General features: G+C 54.8%; 1 protein-coding gene across 1 annotated transcript in view; it reads left to right on the forward strand.

Annotated features, from left to right (window-relative positions):
- The window catches only part of SLC1A7 (solute carrier family 1 member 7), a 46,717-nt gene extending 32,990 nt beyond the window's left edge, over window positions 1-13,727 (forward strand). The window contains exons 4-11 of the mRNA XM_022575713.3: window positions 2,054-2,096; window positions 4,221-4,443; window positions 8,030-8,129; window positions 8,829-9,062; window positions 11,007-11,201; window positions 11,978-12,112; window positions 12,544-12,646; window positions 13,236-13,727. Of these exons, the coding sequence (XP_022431421.1) occupies window positions 2,054-2,096; window positions 4,221-4,443; window positions 8,030-8,129; window positions 8,829-9,062; window positions 11,007-11,201; window positions 11,978-12,112; window positions 12,544-12,646; window positions 13,236-13,454 (1,252 nt within the window). The 3' untranslated portion in view covers window positions 13,455-13,727. The remainder of the gene's footprint in view (window positions 1-2,053; window positions 2,097-4,220; window positions 4,444-8,029; window positions 8,130-8,828; window positions 9,063-11,006; window positions 11,202-11,977; window positions 12,113-12,543; window positions 12,647-13,235) is intronic.
- Window positions 13,728-14,445: the final 718 nt, after the last annotated feature.

Here is a 14,445-nt window from a genome sequence, read left to right on the forward strand (position 1 = left end):
GTTTAGGTTAGATTCCTAAAGCAGATTATAAAGGCAAAGACTCTTGCTGTGAACTGCAAATTGCCTTACACAAAGTTTGCTGCCAGAACCACGTGAGGAAGTCACCAAACATCCTCAGCAGTGGGTACTGCCATTTGAAAATTTCTTTAACAGTTTGACAGGTGAAAATGTCTTTTTCAGTGAAGCCGAACACTTTTTTTTTAATGAGGTTTTTTTTTTGGCTGCGTTGGGTCTTCATTGCTGCGCGCGGGCTTCCTCTGGTTGCGGCAAGCGGGGGCTACTCTTCGTTGTGGTGCGCAGGCTTCTCATTGCGGTGGCTTCTCTTGTAGCGGAGCACGGGCTCTAGGCAGGCTCAGTAGCTGTGGCGCACGGGCTTAGTTGCTCCGCAGCATGTGGGATCTTCCCGGCCCAGGGCTCGAACCCGTGTCCCCTGCATCGGCAGGCGGATTCTTAACCACTGCGCCACCCCGAACATTTTTTAAAAGGTTTTTTGGCTACTTATGTTTTTTTTTTTCTTCCGCAAAGTGAATAACCTGGTCAGGACGTTCCATCATTTTTCTATTGAGGTATTAATGTTTCTGTGGTCCATTTATGTATGCAGCAAATATTTACTGAGTGCCTGTTACGTGCCGGGCACTCTTCCAGGTGCTGGGGACACGGCGGAAAACAAAACAGAGATCCCTGCCCTCCAGAGAGCTGATGTTCTGGTGAGAAAAGACAGACAGTGAACATGGAAACAAGGTCAAGATTTGTAAAAACTCTTTAAAGATTTAGGATGATAACAATTTGTTGTATAGTTTCCCCAGTTTGTCATTTGCTTTATTATTTTATTTGTATTGTAATCTGTCTTAGAGAGCTTCTCAATTGTTTTAGCTTTTGATTTTGGCATAATTTTAGATTTATAGAAAAGTTGCACAGATGGTAAAGAGAGTTCCCAGCTGTGCCCGTCTTCCCCTGATGTTAGTGACTTACATCTGGCACATTTGTCAAAAGTAAGACATGAAATTAGTACACGCTATTAACTAAATTGCTTCATTGGATTTCACCAGTTTTTCCACTAGTGTTCTTTTTCTCTATTCCAGAATCCAATGCAGGATACTAAGTTGCACTTAGGAAATTCTTAATTTTAATGAAGTAAAATCTATTGATTTTGTTCTTAGAGTGTCCTTCCATATGCTGAGATCTGATAAAACATTAACCTGTGTTTCTTCTAGATTTTTATGGTTTCATTTTTTAAATTATTTATTTCTTTAAGCCATCTGGGATTTATTTTGGTGCAGTGTACATAAAGATCTAGTTTTTATTTTTCTGAATAGCTGGTTATGCAGTTCTCTAGAATGAGTCCTTCCTTTCTTCACTGATTTGTGAAGCAACTTCTATCAAATATGAAATACTTAGATGTCCCAGGTTCTGTCTCTAGGCTACAGGTTCCATTACATTGATTTTTCGATTGACGGCTGTGTCAGTATCTCACCGTTTTGACGGTTACATCTTTATAGTATGCTTTCATATCTGGTAGGACAAGACTTCCTCCTCCTTTAGCTTTATGAAAATTATATTAACTAGAATAATGATCCCATTTATGTGCCAGGTCCTGTGTTGGGAGCCACAGATAAGATATGAATGACCAAGTCCCACCTTCAAGGAAGCCAGTCTGTGGGGGAAGCAATCATGTGACTAGTGCCATCCAGCAGCGTGCTGGAGCATAGTTGACCCGCAGGGCAAGGGCTGTGGAGTCCACCTGGAGCAGTCATAGAAGGCTTGGCCTCTGCTTGATTGGAGTAGGAATCAGCCAGAGAAGTAGGCAGTGCATTTCGGGCAGAAGGAACAGTGGTCAAAGGCCTGGAGCTGGAGAAGTATGCAGCGTGTTTTGGGAACCTTATGCAGATGGTGTTGGAGCTTTAAGTCCTGGGATGGGGGTGGTGGGAAGAAGTAAGACTGTATAGGGAGGTGGGGCAGGATCATAGAAGCCCTTCACTGCCAAGGGAAGTGTTCAGATGACCCCAAGGGCTCTCCTATCCTGGAATTCTTCAATTACTGACTCTCTTCCCAGGAACATGTTCCCAGCCAACCTGGTGGAAGCCACATTCAAACAGGTGAGTGGGTCCCCGGACGATGGAGAGGTGGGCAGGCAGGGCCAGCCTGGGCCCGGCTAAGGAATGACAGGCTTGCCCAGCCAGTCTCCCTGTCCCTGGGGTTGGGACACTAGGGAGAGGTGGTGGGAGGACCTGGATCCTTAGAGCCTCCTGTGGCCACACTCCTGCCCTGGGTTCCAACTTTTCACGAGGAAGAATTATGAGGGTGGAGGGAAGCCCCTGCTGAATGCCTGCTCTGCCCTCGTTTACACCCATGCTCGCACACATCATCCCCTTCAGTCCTCAAAACAACCCTGCCCTGGGGTAGGGCCAGCCCCTCTCCTGGACGAGGAATCTGAGGCTCAGGAGGGTTAAAGGATTTGCCCAAGGTTATATCACTAGAAAATGGCAGAGCTAGCAGGTGAACCCAGACCTGTCTGCGTCTAAGCCTGTTTTCTCTTTCTTTTTAGAATAATCCTTTCCCCCTAATAAAAACAGTAATAACATTCACTGTAAAATATTAGGAAAATACTAAAAAATATAAAGCAGAGGATAAAAATCACCTGTAGTTCCAGCACCTAGCAATAGCGATAGTAGAAGGTATGTTTCTAGTCTGTTTTTCTCTGCAGAAATGTTTTTAAAAATAAAATTAGGATCATAGGACATATATGGTGTGCATCTTGCTTTTTTTTCCCCTCTCCCGTTATATCATGGGTACTTTCCATGGTTATTAAATGTTTCTTAAAAATACAATATTTAGTGATGATGCAACTGTTTGGCTCTTATAAGGCTGGCTATAATTTATTTGTCCATTTCCCCTTTCAGTTGTTTTCCAAAACAAGAAATTATGGTAAACAACCTTGTACACCAATCTTTGTCTGCACTTCTAATAATTTCCCATTCTTTTCCTCTTCTAAAATGTCAGGCGGTTGGTTGACTCAGTCCAACAAGCATTTCCTATCTTCTTCCCTGTGCTGGGGCCCTGTATTGGGCCTGGAGACACAGAGGAGGCGGCTGAGTGTTGTGGAAGAGGCTCCGAAATAAGGAGCTGTGAAACCCTGAGCTAATCACTGTATCTTTCCTAACCTCCTGGGTCTTCATCTGTGAAATGAGCCAGGTAGTGAAGGTCCCTGAATGCTAGGCTAGGGAGTTTAGATATTATTCCAACAGTGACGGGGAATTATTGAAGATGTGAGAGAGAAAGAGAGAATATTGCTCTACTTCACTTCCCTGCATGGAATGCCCTTTATCTTTTGGCAAACTCCTACCCATCCTTCAAGGCCCAGCACCCAGCACAGAGTGTTCAACGTTGGGATGTTGATTACGATGGTGATGGTGGTGGTGGTGATAATAGCAGTAATGGTTACAGAAGGCTTACCATGTGCCACACCCTGCTGTCAACACTTTACATATATTGTCTCATTTAACCTAACGAGGTAGATTAACTATTAAGACCCCATTTTACAGATGAGGGAACAGAAGCACAGATCCTGAGTGGTTCCCTTTTTCCCCCACTAGAAGACTTGCTTTATAGATACTGTGGTGTTGGGAGGATAGGAGCCCTTGTGTGGACTCCTAGTACCTGAGGAATGAGAGGAAAAGACTCAGGAATGCCCTGAGGGCTGAGGAGGAAAGGTAGGTGACTCAGTCACTCAACTCTTCCCAGCTGGGGCCTCATCTCATCAAGAAAGCTCGGGACAAGCTGAGCTTTTCAAATAGAAAATCCAAGTTTCCATCAGTGGAAGGCAGGGCTGGCTGGCTGTTATGGATGGATAATGGATGGTTGAAAGGGAATAAACAGGTGAAAGGAGGATTATCCAAGTAGATTATCCAGGTAGGAGATGGATGGATGATTAGAGCGGGTCCCAGGTGGGTGTAATGAGGCATAGAAAGAAGAGGGAAGGCGGGATGGAGGGAGGTGTGGCTGGGTAGTGTATGGATGGATAAAGGAATCTCAGTTTTATTTTTGGTAAAATATTGATAATAATTGATAATAATCCCTGTCCTGCCTATGTCACAGGGTTATTGTCAATCAAATACTTCATGAGTGGATACAAATGTGCTTCCAAGATGTTATTATTATTGTTGTTGTTGATATTAATAACAACACTTGGACTCATTCCGGGTTGGGATGTCGCCCAACAGTACCGCACCAAGACCACCCCCGTTGTGAAGTCCCCCAAGGTGGCACCGGAGGAGGCCCCTCCTCGGCGGATCCTCATCTATGGGGTCCAGGAGGAGAATGGCTCTCGTGTGCAGAACTTCGCCCTGGACCTGACCCCACCGCCCGAGGTCGTTTACAAGTCGGAGCCTGGCACCAGCGACGGCATGAACGTGCTGGGCATCGTCATCTTCTCTGCCACCATGGGTATGTGCTGCCCACCCACCCCGGTGTGCTGTGGAGCCTGCTCTCCTTGCATTTATCCCTCCCTGCATCCCTGCGTCCAGTAACCTGAATAGCCTGGAGTCTCCCCATCTTCCAGGTGGTTCCTTCCTTTCCTTTCCAAGGGAGTGGCTCATGTCCCCATTCCATTGGGGGGGCAGGAGGTATCCCCAGCCGGAGCTGATGTTCCTCACTCGGAATTCCCCATCCCTGGGTGCTGTTTGCCTCCAGGGGTGTTGGCCCTCCCTATGAGAAGAGCATGCCTCTAGCCCCGTCCCAGCGGCTGTTTATTTAAAGCCCTCATTCCTCCCCTCAGCCCTCAACCACGGGGCCTTCTCTCTGCAGACCTGTCTGTGCCATTTCTTGGGGCCCCCTGACCACACCCTTCCCTTTGCTACTCTCCTCTGGGTCCCCAAGGCCCACCACAGGCTACTTACCAGGAAGTTGGTAACGCTTAACTTGCACAGGCCCCTTTTGGGGCCTGTACCTTTTTTCCTTTTTTTAATTTTGTATTCTTTTTCTTGAAGAGGTCCACAAACTGTGTAAGCTTCAGATCCCACAAAACCTCTGGATACGCCCCTGCCTGTGCGCCCATGGCCACCCCCACCAATGTACGCATACAACCTTCTCCCTTCTTTGGAGCCTAGGAAGTCCTAACCCCTCCACAGCAATCTAGCTTGTCCTCGTCCTTTTAGGCCAGCCCAGGGGTCATCACGAGTATCACTATAAAATCACATCAGCCCCCCGTCGCCCCAGCCCCAGACCTGGGAGGGCCTCTCTGGCTTCCGACTCCTCTGCAGGGCTTTCTTCTCAGTGGAAGGCCTCCCCATCCTCCTGGATTCTCAGCCAAGGAACCTGGGCGTCACTTGCTACCCCGCCTTCTGCCTCAGCCCACACCCAAATCCAGTCAGGCCTGCCTCTGAAATCTCTCTCCAGTCTGTGCATTTACCTTCGGCGCACTGCCCCAGCCAAGGCCGTCGTCATCTCTTACCTGGTTTCTGCAAATGCCGCCTCAAGAGTTCCGTGTCCCCGTGTGTCCTCCTCACGGGGTCACTGAGTCTCCACGTAAAGCCTCCACTGGCTCCACTGTACTCCAAGAGGGGTCCAAACACCGCGCGCGGCCCGCAGAGCCTGCAAACTCCGGCCAGGCTGCCCCCTCTCGTCCTGCTCACTTCCCCCCGCCGCGCTGCCCGCCAGTTCCTGGAAGGCGCCTCCCGGGCCCTTCCCACCTCCCTCAGCCTGGCTGTTGCTGCCCCTCCCTCTCCCCTGCACCTTTCTCATCCTTGAGGGGCCTCTGCATAAGCATCCCATCCCGGGGAAAGTCTACCTGGCCCCCCAGTCAGGTGCCCTGTGTTACTCACATGTTTGACCCAGTGCAGTTATGTAATTGTTTGTGTGACTGTTTAACGGCTGCACGGCAGCTGTGTACGCTCCATGCAGGCGGAGACAGGGCTTGTTCTCCATTTAGCTCCATAGCCTCCACAGGACTGGCTGGAACAGGTGCTCAGTAAAATCTTCCAGAGAGGGCTTCCCCGGTGGCGCAGTGGTTGAGAGTCCGCCTGCCGATGCAGGGGACGTGGGTTCGTGCCCCAGTCCGGGAAGATCCCACGTGCCGCGGAGCGGCTGGGCCCGTGAGCCATGGCCACTGAGCTTGCGCGTCCGGAGCCTATGCTCTGCAACGGGAGAGGCCACAACAGTGAGAGGCCCGAGTACCAGAAAAAAAAAAAAAAAAAAATCTTCCAGAGAGACGGGTAGATGGATGGATGGATGGATGAATGATAAGGGGTAATGGAGCACTTATCGTCGTGGTCAAAAGGCCAGGCAGGCACACAGAGGGGCCAGGACCTCAGAGACCCGAGTGTGTGAGGAGACAGTGTTTGGAAGCATCCTCAGTCCATCTGATAATCTGTCCCCAATCCTGGACTTTCTTCCTCCTCCCAGCCATCGCCTCTCTCTTAGGGGTGGGAACACACTGAAAGGACATCTATTGGCAGAGCTAAAGAAACCTTTGAGACCCTTCAACTCACTGTTTGCTGAGCACATGCAACTGTCCACGTGTCAGTGTGTATTTGTTGTGTGTGCCCAGCTCTAGCTGCACCCACATCTGTGTGCCCACATCTGAGGGTGAGCGAGCACACTTGCGCGGCTGCTCCCCTCACCGCAACCTCCTTCCCCGTTTCCTCCCTGGTGCTGGGATGTGGCTGATGCTAAGGTGTCATTGGCCCTGCCTGTCGGAGGAAGCCCACTGCCACCCCCTGCGTCCCATGCACACTAGCACCCAGCCAGCCGGAGCCCATGGATGCCCCAGAGAGCCTGATGAGGAACAGGAATAGCCGAGAAGGGACAGAGCCAGCAGAAAACCTGGCTCTGAGCTCAGTCAGGCTTCCGTGGGCCAGATGCACAGGGCTGGGCCCAGTGTCATCCGCATGTCTGGCCTCTCCTACCCACCCCGGCAGGGCGCCACCGCTCCGCATCACCCGTGGTAGCTGCTCACCAGACAGCGTGGGTTCGGCTTCATGGGCAGGGAAAGAGCTCTTCTCTGGAGTCCCACAGACCAGGGTTCAAATCCTGCCCCTCCCCAGCTGAGTCAGTGGATGAGCCTCTCGGACACAGTGACAGTAAGCTCCATGAGGGCAGTCACAGGGTGTGATTTGCTCTCCATTTTTGTGTCACCAGAGGGAGAGCAGTCACTTGTCACTGTTCCAGGAGTGGCCTCACCATGCTCACCTGCATGAGCTCACCCCACAGAATAGCACACATGTGAAAGCTTCCTGAGTGAAGGAGAGCCCAGAACCCCAAGGGGAGGGTAACAGGGGCTCCGGAAAAGGCTTTATCATTCATTCATTTGTTCATTCATACATTCATTCATCCATCCAATGATGAGTTGCCTTCATGGGGTTAACCTTCTACTGGAGAAGACAGAAAAAATCACCAGACGACTGTTGTAATAAGTGATACGAAGGGATCAGACAGAAGTGAAATAGAGGGGAGTAGGTGGGGAGTCTGCCAGGGCAGTGGGAGCGGGTCTCCAGCCAGGCCAGAGCTTCAGGCGTCGGGTACCGTGCGGGCAAAGGCCCCACCACAGTCAAGAGCTTGATGTAGTCTAGAAACGTGAAGAAGGCCGCGATGCAGGAGCACAGTGAGGAAGGGAAAGCAGGGCCTGACAGAGGCGGGAGTTATAAACGGGGTCAGATCAAGTGGGGCCTGAAGCGGGGGGTGTGGGAGTGTTGGTAATGCTGTGTGTACAGGGAAGCCAGTCGGGGGTGTTGGCAGGGAGCATTTTTGTCTTTAGAACATGGCACTTGCTGCTGGGTAGAGCGGGGTGACAGAGGAGGAAGAGATGAGAGCCCTGTGGGGAGGTCACAGCCTGCTCCAGCGGGGAGGAGAGGGGAGGTGCGAGGGAAGCGCTGGGGCGTCAGAGGCCGCTGGGCAGTCGGCTAAGCGCCGAGATCTGCGTGTGCCTGTGGTCTGTCCCTGCCTGGCCACCAGCGTGTGTTGGCACACGTAGGCGTCATGCACATCTGCCGCCGTCTGCGGCGTCTGTGATATGCTGTGTCCCTGCCTCCCGCAGGCATCATGCTGGGCCGTATGGGTGACAGCGGGGCCCCCCTGGTCAACTTCTGCCAGTGCCTCAATGAGTCCGTCATGAAGATCGTGGCAGTGGCTGTGTGGTAAGCCTCATCGTGGGGGTGTGGGGGGCTTCTCTTCTACCCACTCCACCCCCTTCCAGCTCTGCCCTGGGCAGCTGGAGGGACACCGTGGTCCCGCAGGAGGGAGCAGAAAGCTGCCCGGGAGGCTGCGTTCCCCTGGATCCCCCCAGCCCTGACTAAGCCGGGTTCCAGCCCTGGGCCTGCCACTTCTGGCCCCATCAGGCCCACTGGCGGCAAGCTAAGAGCTAATAAACCTAGCCCTGTGCTCTTGGCCTCAGTTTCCCCATCCCCATCAGCTCAGTTTTTGGAGAAAGGAAACATTGGAAGCGACAACCAGCTGCCCCTTCTCGGTTCAGAGTTCAGACCTTAGGAATCTTCTAATTTAACCTTGCACAGTCAGATGGGGAAATGCAGAGGCCTGCCAAGGTCACCCCCAGAGGCTGTGGCATTGCTGGGCTGAAACGTGGGCTTGCAGAGGGCAGGGGAGCTCCTCAAAGGCCTGGACGGAGGAAGGCAGAGTGACAGGAGGCTGTGCATCGCTGGGCTGGTTGAGGTGGCATTCCTTTCACCACGTGCCAGGCACCTGGGCACACAGTCTCATTCTGTCCTCACAGGGGCCCCGGGAGGCTTAGAAGGGTGAGGCTAGGCAGTGATGCAGTGCCAGGACCTCCCAGGACCTTTGTGTGCCCGGCACTGAGCCGGCTGCCCCTCCCACCCCAGGTACTTCCCCTTTGGCATCGTGTTCCTCATCGCTGGCAAGATCCTGGAGATGGACAACCCCACGACCGTGGGAAAGAAGCTGGGCTTCTACGCTGTCACCGTGGTGTGCGGGCTGGTGGTGCACGGCCTCTTCATCCTGCCCCTGCTCTACTTCTTCATCACCAAAAAGAACCCCATCGTCTTCATCCGCGGCATTCTCCAGGCCCTGCTCATTGCGCTGGCCACCTCCTCCAGGTAGCCCTGGGCAGCGGGCAGGATGGGGGAGGAGACCATGGCTGAATGCTGTCCTTCTGTCCAGCCATCATTTGTCCGTAGCCATAGAACCACGGAAAGTGTCAGCGTGACCTGCTTCACAAACTTGGGAGACGCTCCGGTAACAAGACGTATTCTTAAAATGTAATGCTTGAGGCACTACCTGCCCAAATGGCAGAAAGCCCTCCCCCACCTGCCCACATACCCTGGGTTCACTCAGTCCACATGGGGCTCGGCTTCCACGTAACAGGGGCAGGGAGAGCTGGAGAGTGCTGAGTCTGCAATCGCTATCGCTGTTGCCTTGCGCTGCCACGTGGTGCTTCTGTGGAAGTCAGACCCTGTGCTGTTTAGGGACCTTGCCTGTCTACTGTCACTGGGACAGCCTGGCAAGTTGCCCCGTCACAACCTTGGCGGTGTCTCCAGAGAGTAGGAACTTGCCTCATGGTTCCATCACCCACTAGCTGTGTGGCTGTGGGCCGGTCACCTGACCTCCCTGGTGACCTCCCTGTCAGTTTCCTTGGATACAGACTGAGGATCATTGTAGCCTCTGCCACATAGGGTTACTGTGCGATTAATGGAGATAACCCACTAAGGCCGGTCTGGGCTTGATGAAGCAGCACCTGCCCTCAAAGATCCCAGACCAAAGCGAGTGCAGGAGACCCAGGGAGGTAGTGTCATGCAAACTTGGCTATTGAGCAAGGGGTGGGGTGGGGGAAAGGAGGTGGTCACTTACTGGGCATCTAACCCTGTGAAGAAAGGGTGGTTCTCCCCACAGCAAATGTCCAAGCTCCGCATGGAAGAAGTCACCCGAACTTGAGCCCATGTCTCTGGCACCAAAGGCCTGGCTCTTCCCTGCATCCCTTACTGCCTTCTCTTCCCTGGGCCTCAGCTTCCCAATCTGTAAAATGGGAATGAGGGCCACCACAGACCTCCTTCCCTGGCAGCCACATGGCCCACCCTTGGCAGCAGAAGCACCTCATACAGGACTCAGGAGGAGCAGAAGCCCAGTGAGGAGAAGCCCTAGAAGCCTTCTCCAGGAACCCTCACCCAGGGCCGAGGGAGGAGGTGAGAGGGAAAGACGAAGCCCCAAGCACCTGCTGGCCCCCGTGACAGAGCCAGCAGCCCTTGCCATTTCCTGTTGGCAGGAACCACGGCCTCGGGCCCAGCATGCCTGGGGCCCATGAGGGGCTCTGGCAGGTGCCAGTGGGCTTCCCAGGCAATGGCCTGTGGTAGAGGAAGGGCTCTGGGGCCACGCTAACCTGAGTTTCAGTCCCAACACTGCCACTGGGAGCTCAGTAACAACACAGCTGCAACGTGAGCAGTGGCTACCACTGGTTGAGCGCCTACAGTATGCAGACGCTGTCCTGAGGGCCCACTCGTTAATCCTAATAGCTCTGTAATGTATGGACTGCTTGGGACAAGGAAACTACGGCACATGCAGGTTAAGGAGGTGCCAGGGACACTGGGCTAGTGGGAGGCCGGAATCTGAAGCCAGCGGTCCCGCCAGAGCCCTGCTTTTGACTGACCTCTTCATCCGCACTTGGCATAGTCGTGTGACACAGGGTCAGCCCCTCCTCCCCTCTGGGCTTCAGTTTTTTCACCTGTAAAAGGGACTTAAAACCCCTCCCTCCCAGGAAGCCATGAGGATGTATAAAGCACAGTGCCCGGCGCATAGTAGGAGCTCGGCTGGTGGTAACTCCCTTCCTGACCCGTGTGTATGGGGGTCTCTGAGGCCCTGGGCCTGGGCAAGTCTGGCCATGTGACCATTTTCAAAGCCCCTTCAGCCTGTTCTCCCCCTACCCCAGATGGGCCAACTGCCTGGCGTGGGGGGGCGGGGAGAGCTTCCGTCACTGGTCAGCGGACAACCTGGGGGCCCTGCCCATCCTGGAGGAGGGTGATGAGCAGACGCTGCCCCTCTGCCCACAGCTCAGCCACACTGCCAATCACCTTCAAGTGCCTGCTGGAGAACAACCACATCGACCGGCGCATTGCCCGTTTCGTGCTGCCCGTGGGCGCCACCATCAACATGGATGGCACCGCACTCTACGAGGCTGTGGCCGCCATCTTCATTGCCCAGGTCAACAACTATGATCTGGACTTCGGCCAGGTCATCACCATCAGGTGCACTCCCGGCACCCTGCACCCAGTGTGGATTGGGGCGGGGGGTACTCTGGAATGGCCTTCAGGAGTCTTGAGCTCCCAGATCTCATGGAGTCTCTGAGGCCCAGAGAGGGCAAGGGGCTCACTCCAGGCCACACAGCAAGCCAGTGCTGGGGCTGAAACGTGACCTGGCCTCGTGACTCAGGGCACCAGGCTCCTTCCCCAGCGCTGCCCTGCAGAGGGGGAGCTCTGAGCAGGCTGGGAAGCTTGGGGCCAGAGGAGGGGCCTGCAGTCTGGACATGCAGAGCAGGGGAGGGTGATGCAGGCAGGCACAGGGCAAGCAGGGGCCAGGGGCAGGATTGAGGGATGGTGGAAGAGTTGCTGGTGTGGCTAGAGCTGAGGGAAGGGTGCTAGGGTGAGGGGCAGAGGCCAAGGGGAAAGCCTCACATGCCACCCCGAGGGCACAAGTCTGACCCTGGGGACCCAGTCCTAGAGGGAGGCTGGGCAGAGCTGTGCCAGTGGACAATCAGAATCTGTGGGCAGTTTGCTGGAAACCTACAGAGACAGTGGCTCCAGACACAGGGTTTTCCACAAACTTCTCAGGAGGTTCTGCTGAGGCCAGGGATGGGGGCCTCTGGGACCACAGGACCTTAAGCAGAGACATGCCTCCCACCCAGGGAACTCCCTGATGTGGCATTCCTAACAATTCCTGCTCCACATGCTGTCCCCAGAGGCCCTGGGAGTTTGGCCTCCTCCTTGGGTCCAGGGCCCAGCAATGCTCCCTGCCCCTCCTGCAGCATCACAGCCACCGCAGCCAGCATCGGGGCAGCTGGCATCCCCCAGGCCGGGCTCGTCACCATGGTTATCGTGCTCACCTCCGTGGGACTTCCCACTGATGACATCACCCTCATCATCGCTGTCGACTGGGCTCTGTAAGTGGGGTTCGCCCCACCCACCCCTATCCCTTGGGTGGTAGGCACTCGGGGTGGGCTGGGGAAATGCCGTGGTTTGGCACAGTGGGTACTCGCTGACACCAGCCCAGCTGCATTCTTTGCGGGGCCCAGTTTTCAAAAATGAAAATGTGGGATCCCTTGTTCGAAAGTTATAAAGAATTTCAAGAGGGTGGGAGCAGAGCATTAGCCCAAGTCCGGGCCCTTCTGCACACTGGCCCTGAGCCACTGCACAGTCACATATGCCTACAAAGCCGGCCCTGCACCACCCACTTCAGCATCACCAGGGGGTGGTGGGCTGGGAGGACCAGGAAGGCGCCCATCCTGTGGGTGCTGCTGGGGTGAGCACTGTCCTCTTCCAGCTCCCCTTACAGCAGAGGGCCTGCCGCTCACTGCCCACCTTGGCCCACCAGGGACCGTTTCCGCACCATGATTAACGTGCTGGGTGATGCACTGGCCGCCGGGATCATGGCTCATGTCTGCCGGAAGGACTTCACTCAGGACACGGGCACTGAGGTGAGAACGGTGCCTCCCTCCCAGCCGGGCTGCCCAAAGACCCGGGGGTGGAGCCAGGTGGGGTGGGCAAGGCAGCTCATCGGCCACCCACCAGCTGGGCAGCCCTCGCCTGATCCCTCCATGCCTTGTTCTCATCGTGGGCACCCGGTGACAGATTCCTCTAACAGCAAATTGCTGAGCACCCACTGTGGCCAGCGCTGATCCAGACACAGGAGCAGCAGTGGTGAACACAGTCAATGCCCTCAGGGAGCAGTGCCCACAGCAATGCCAGCGTTCACACGTCTGCTGGGGCTTCATCAGTAACCACGTGTAGCAGGCTGCCCCACTCCATGGGAAGGACGCTGAGGCCAGGCAGGGGAGCCGCCCATTCCCGCACTGGACCCCGTGGGCCAGGTGCCCTCCTCTACTAAGACAGTCCCAGGAGAAGGCAGGAACTGGAGCCCAGAGAGTCCCTGTGACCTATCAAGATCCCCCAGCACGTCTGTAGGAAAACCAGTCGGGTTGTTCCCAGCCCTTTGCTCCTTCAGTCCTCCCTACTGCCTAACCCCAGTCTCGCCTGCTGCTGCCAAGACCTGTTTCCCCTCTCCAGAAACTGCCACCCTGCGAGACCAGCCCAGTGAGCCTCCAGGAGATCGTGGCGACCCAGCAGAATGGCTGTGTGAAGAGCGTGGCTGAGGCCTCAGAGCTGACCCTGGGCCCCACCTGTCCCCACCACGTCCCCATCCAGGTAGAGCAGGATGAGGAGCCGGCTGCCGCCAGCCTGGACCACTGCACCATTGAGATCAGTGAGCTTGAGACCAACGTCTGAGCCTGCGGAGCTGTAGGGGCTAGGGGAGCCCTCCGTGATCAGGGGCCGAGGGCAGAATCTCAACTCACGACTTTCCTGAGCACAGGACCAGGCTCACACTACCTTCCCCCACCTTGAGAGTCCGGAATGAGATCCACTTGACGGAAAGTGGAGTCTCAGAAAGGGGAAAGACTGCATGTGGGAGCCCCGGCTGGAGAGTTACAGGCAGGCGTAGCCCAAGCCCCGACTGTAACACTTCCATCGTGTTGACCTGTGAGGGCGGCAGGCAGGGGTACGGTCCCCACTTTCTGGAACACAGAGTTGAGGCTCTGAGAGCTGAAAACAGTTGCCCCAGGTCTCAGAGCAAATAATGTCAGGGCCAGGACTCTAGTTCAAGGCTTTCAAGCCTCGGCCCCTCCCTCCCGGAGAATAGGGTTGCCTGCAAGGCCAGATGCCAAGAGAGAGGCTCCACCCCTTCCCAGGAGCCCCAAAGCCACCACTGCTTTCAATTTATGAAGACATAGCAATGTCCTGGTTCTGCCCCAGCTGTGTCCCAGCCCAGGCCAGCCCCCACCCTGCCCCGTAACACGTGGCCTCAAACAAACTGCTCTCCCCAAGGATGGGCCCAGCCTAAGGCCAAGACCGCTGCCTTCCATGTGCCACATGACCTGTGTGTATGGGGGCCCATCCTGTCTCCTGTCCTACCAGTTATCTCTCACAAAGCTCACCCAATGTGGAGACGAGGATGTCTTCATCAGAGCCACAGGGCCCTTAGAAACACCAGGGCTAGCCTCCCACTGAACAGGTGGGCTGGCCGGGACTGGGGAGGAAGACTCACCTGGGATGCTTTAGTCAAGCTACCCATGTGGCCCTGGGGTCAGCGCTCCCCCAAAGCCCGTGTGATGAAGGGGAGTTAGATTTTCTATTCCCTTCTGTGTTTGCAAATTCAGTGATGACTAAATAAAGGTATTTTCTTTTTCAATCTTGTGGGCCTAGCGACCATACTCTGGCA

This window comes from Delphinapterus leucas, chromosome 1 (assembly GCF_059928025.1).
Source record: "Delphinapterus leucas isolate spDelLeu-1000000601 "Yukka" chromosome 1, BTC_Dleu_Yukka2, whole genome shotgun sequence".
Lineage (NCBI taxonomy): Eukaryota > Metazoa > Chordata > Mammalia > Artiodactyla > Monodontidae > Delphinapterus > Delphinapterus leucas.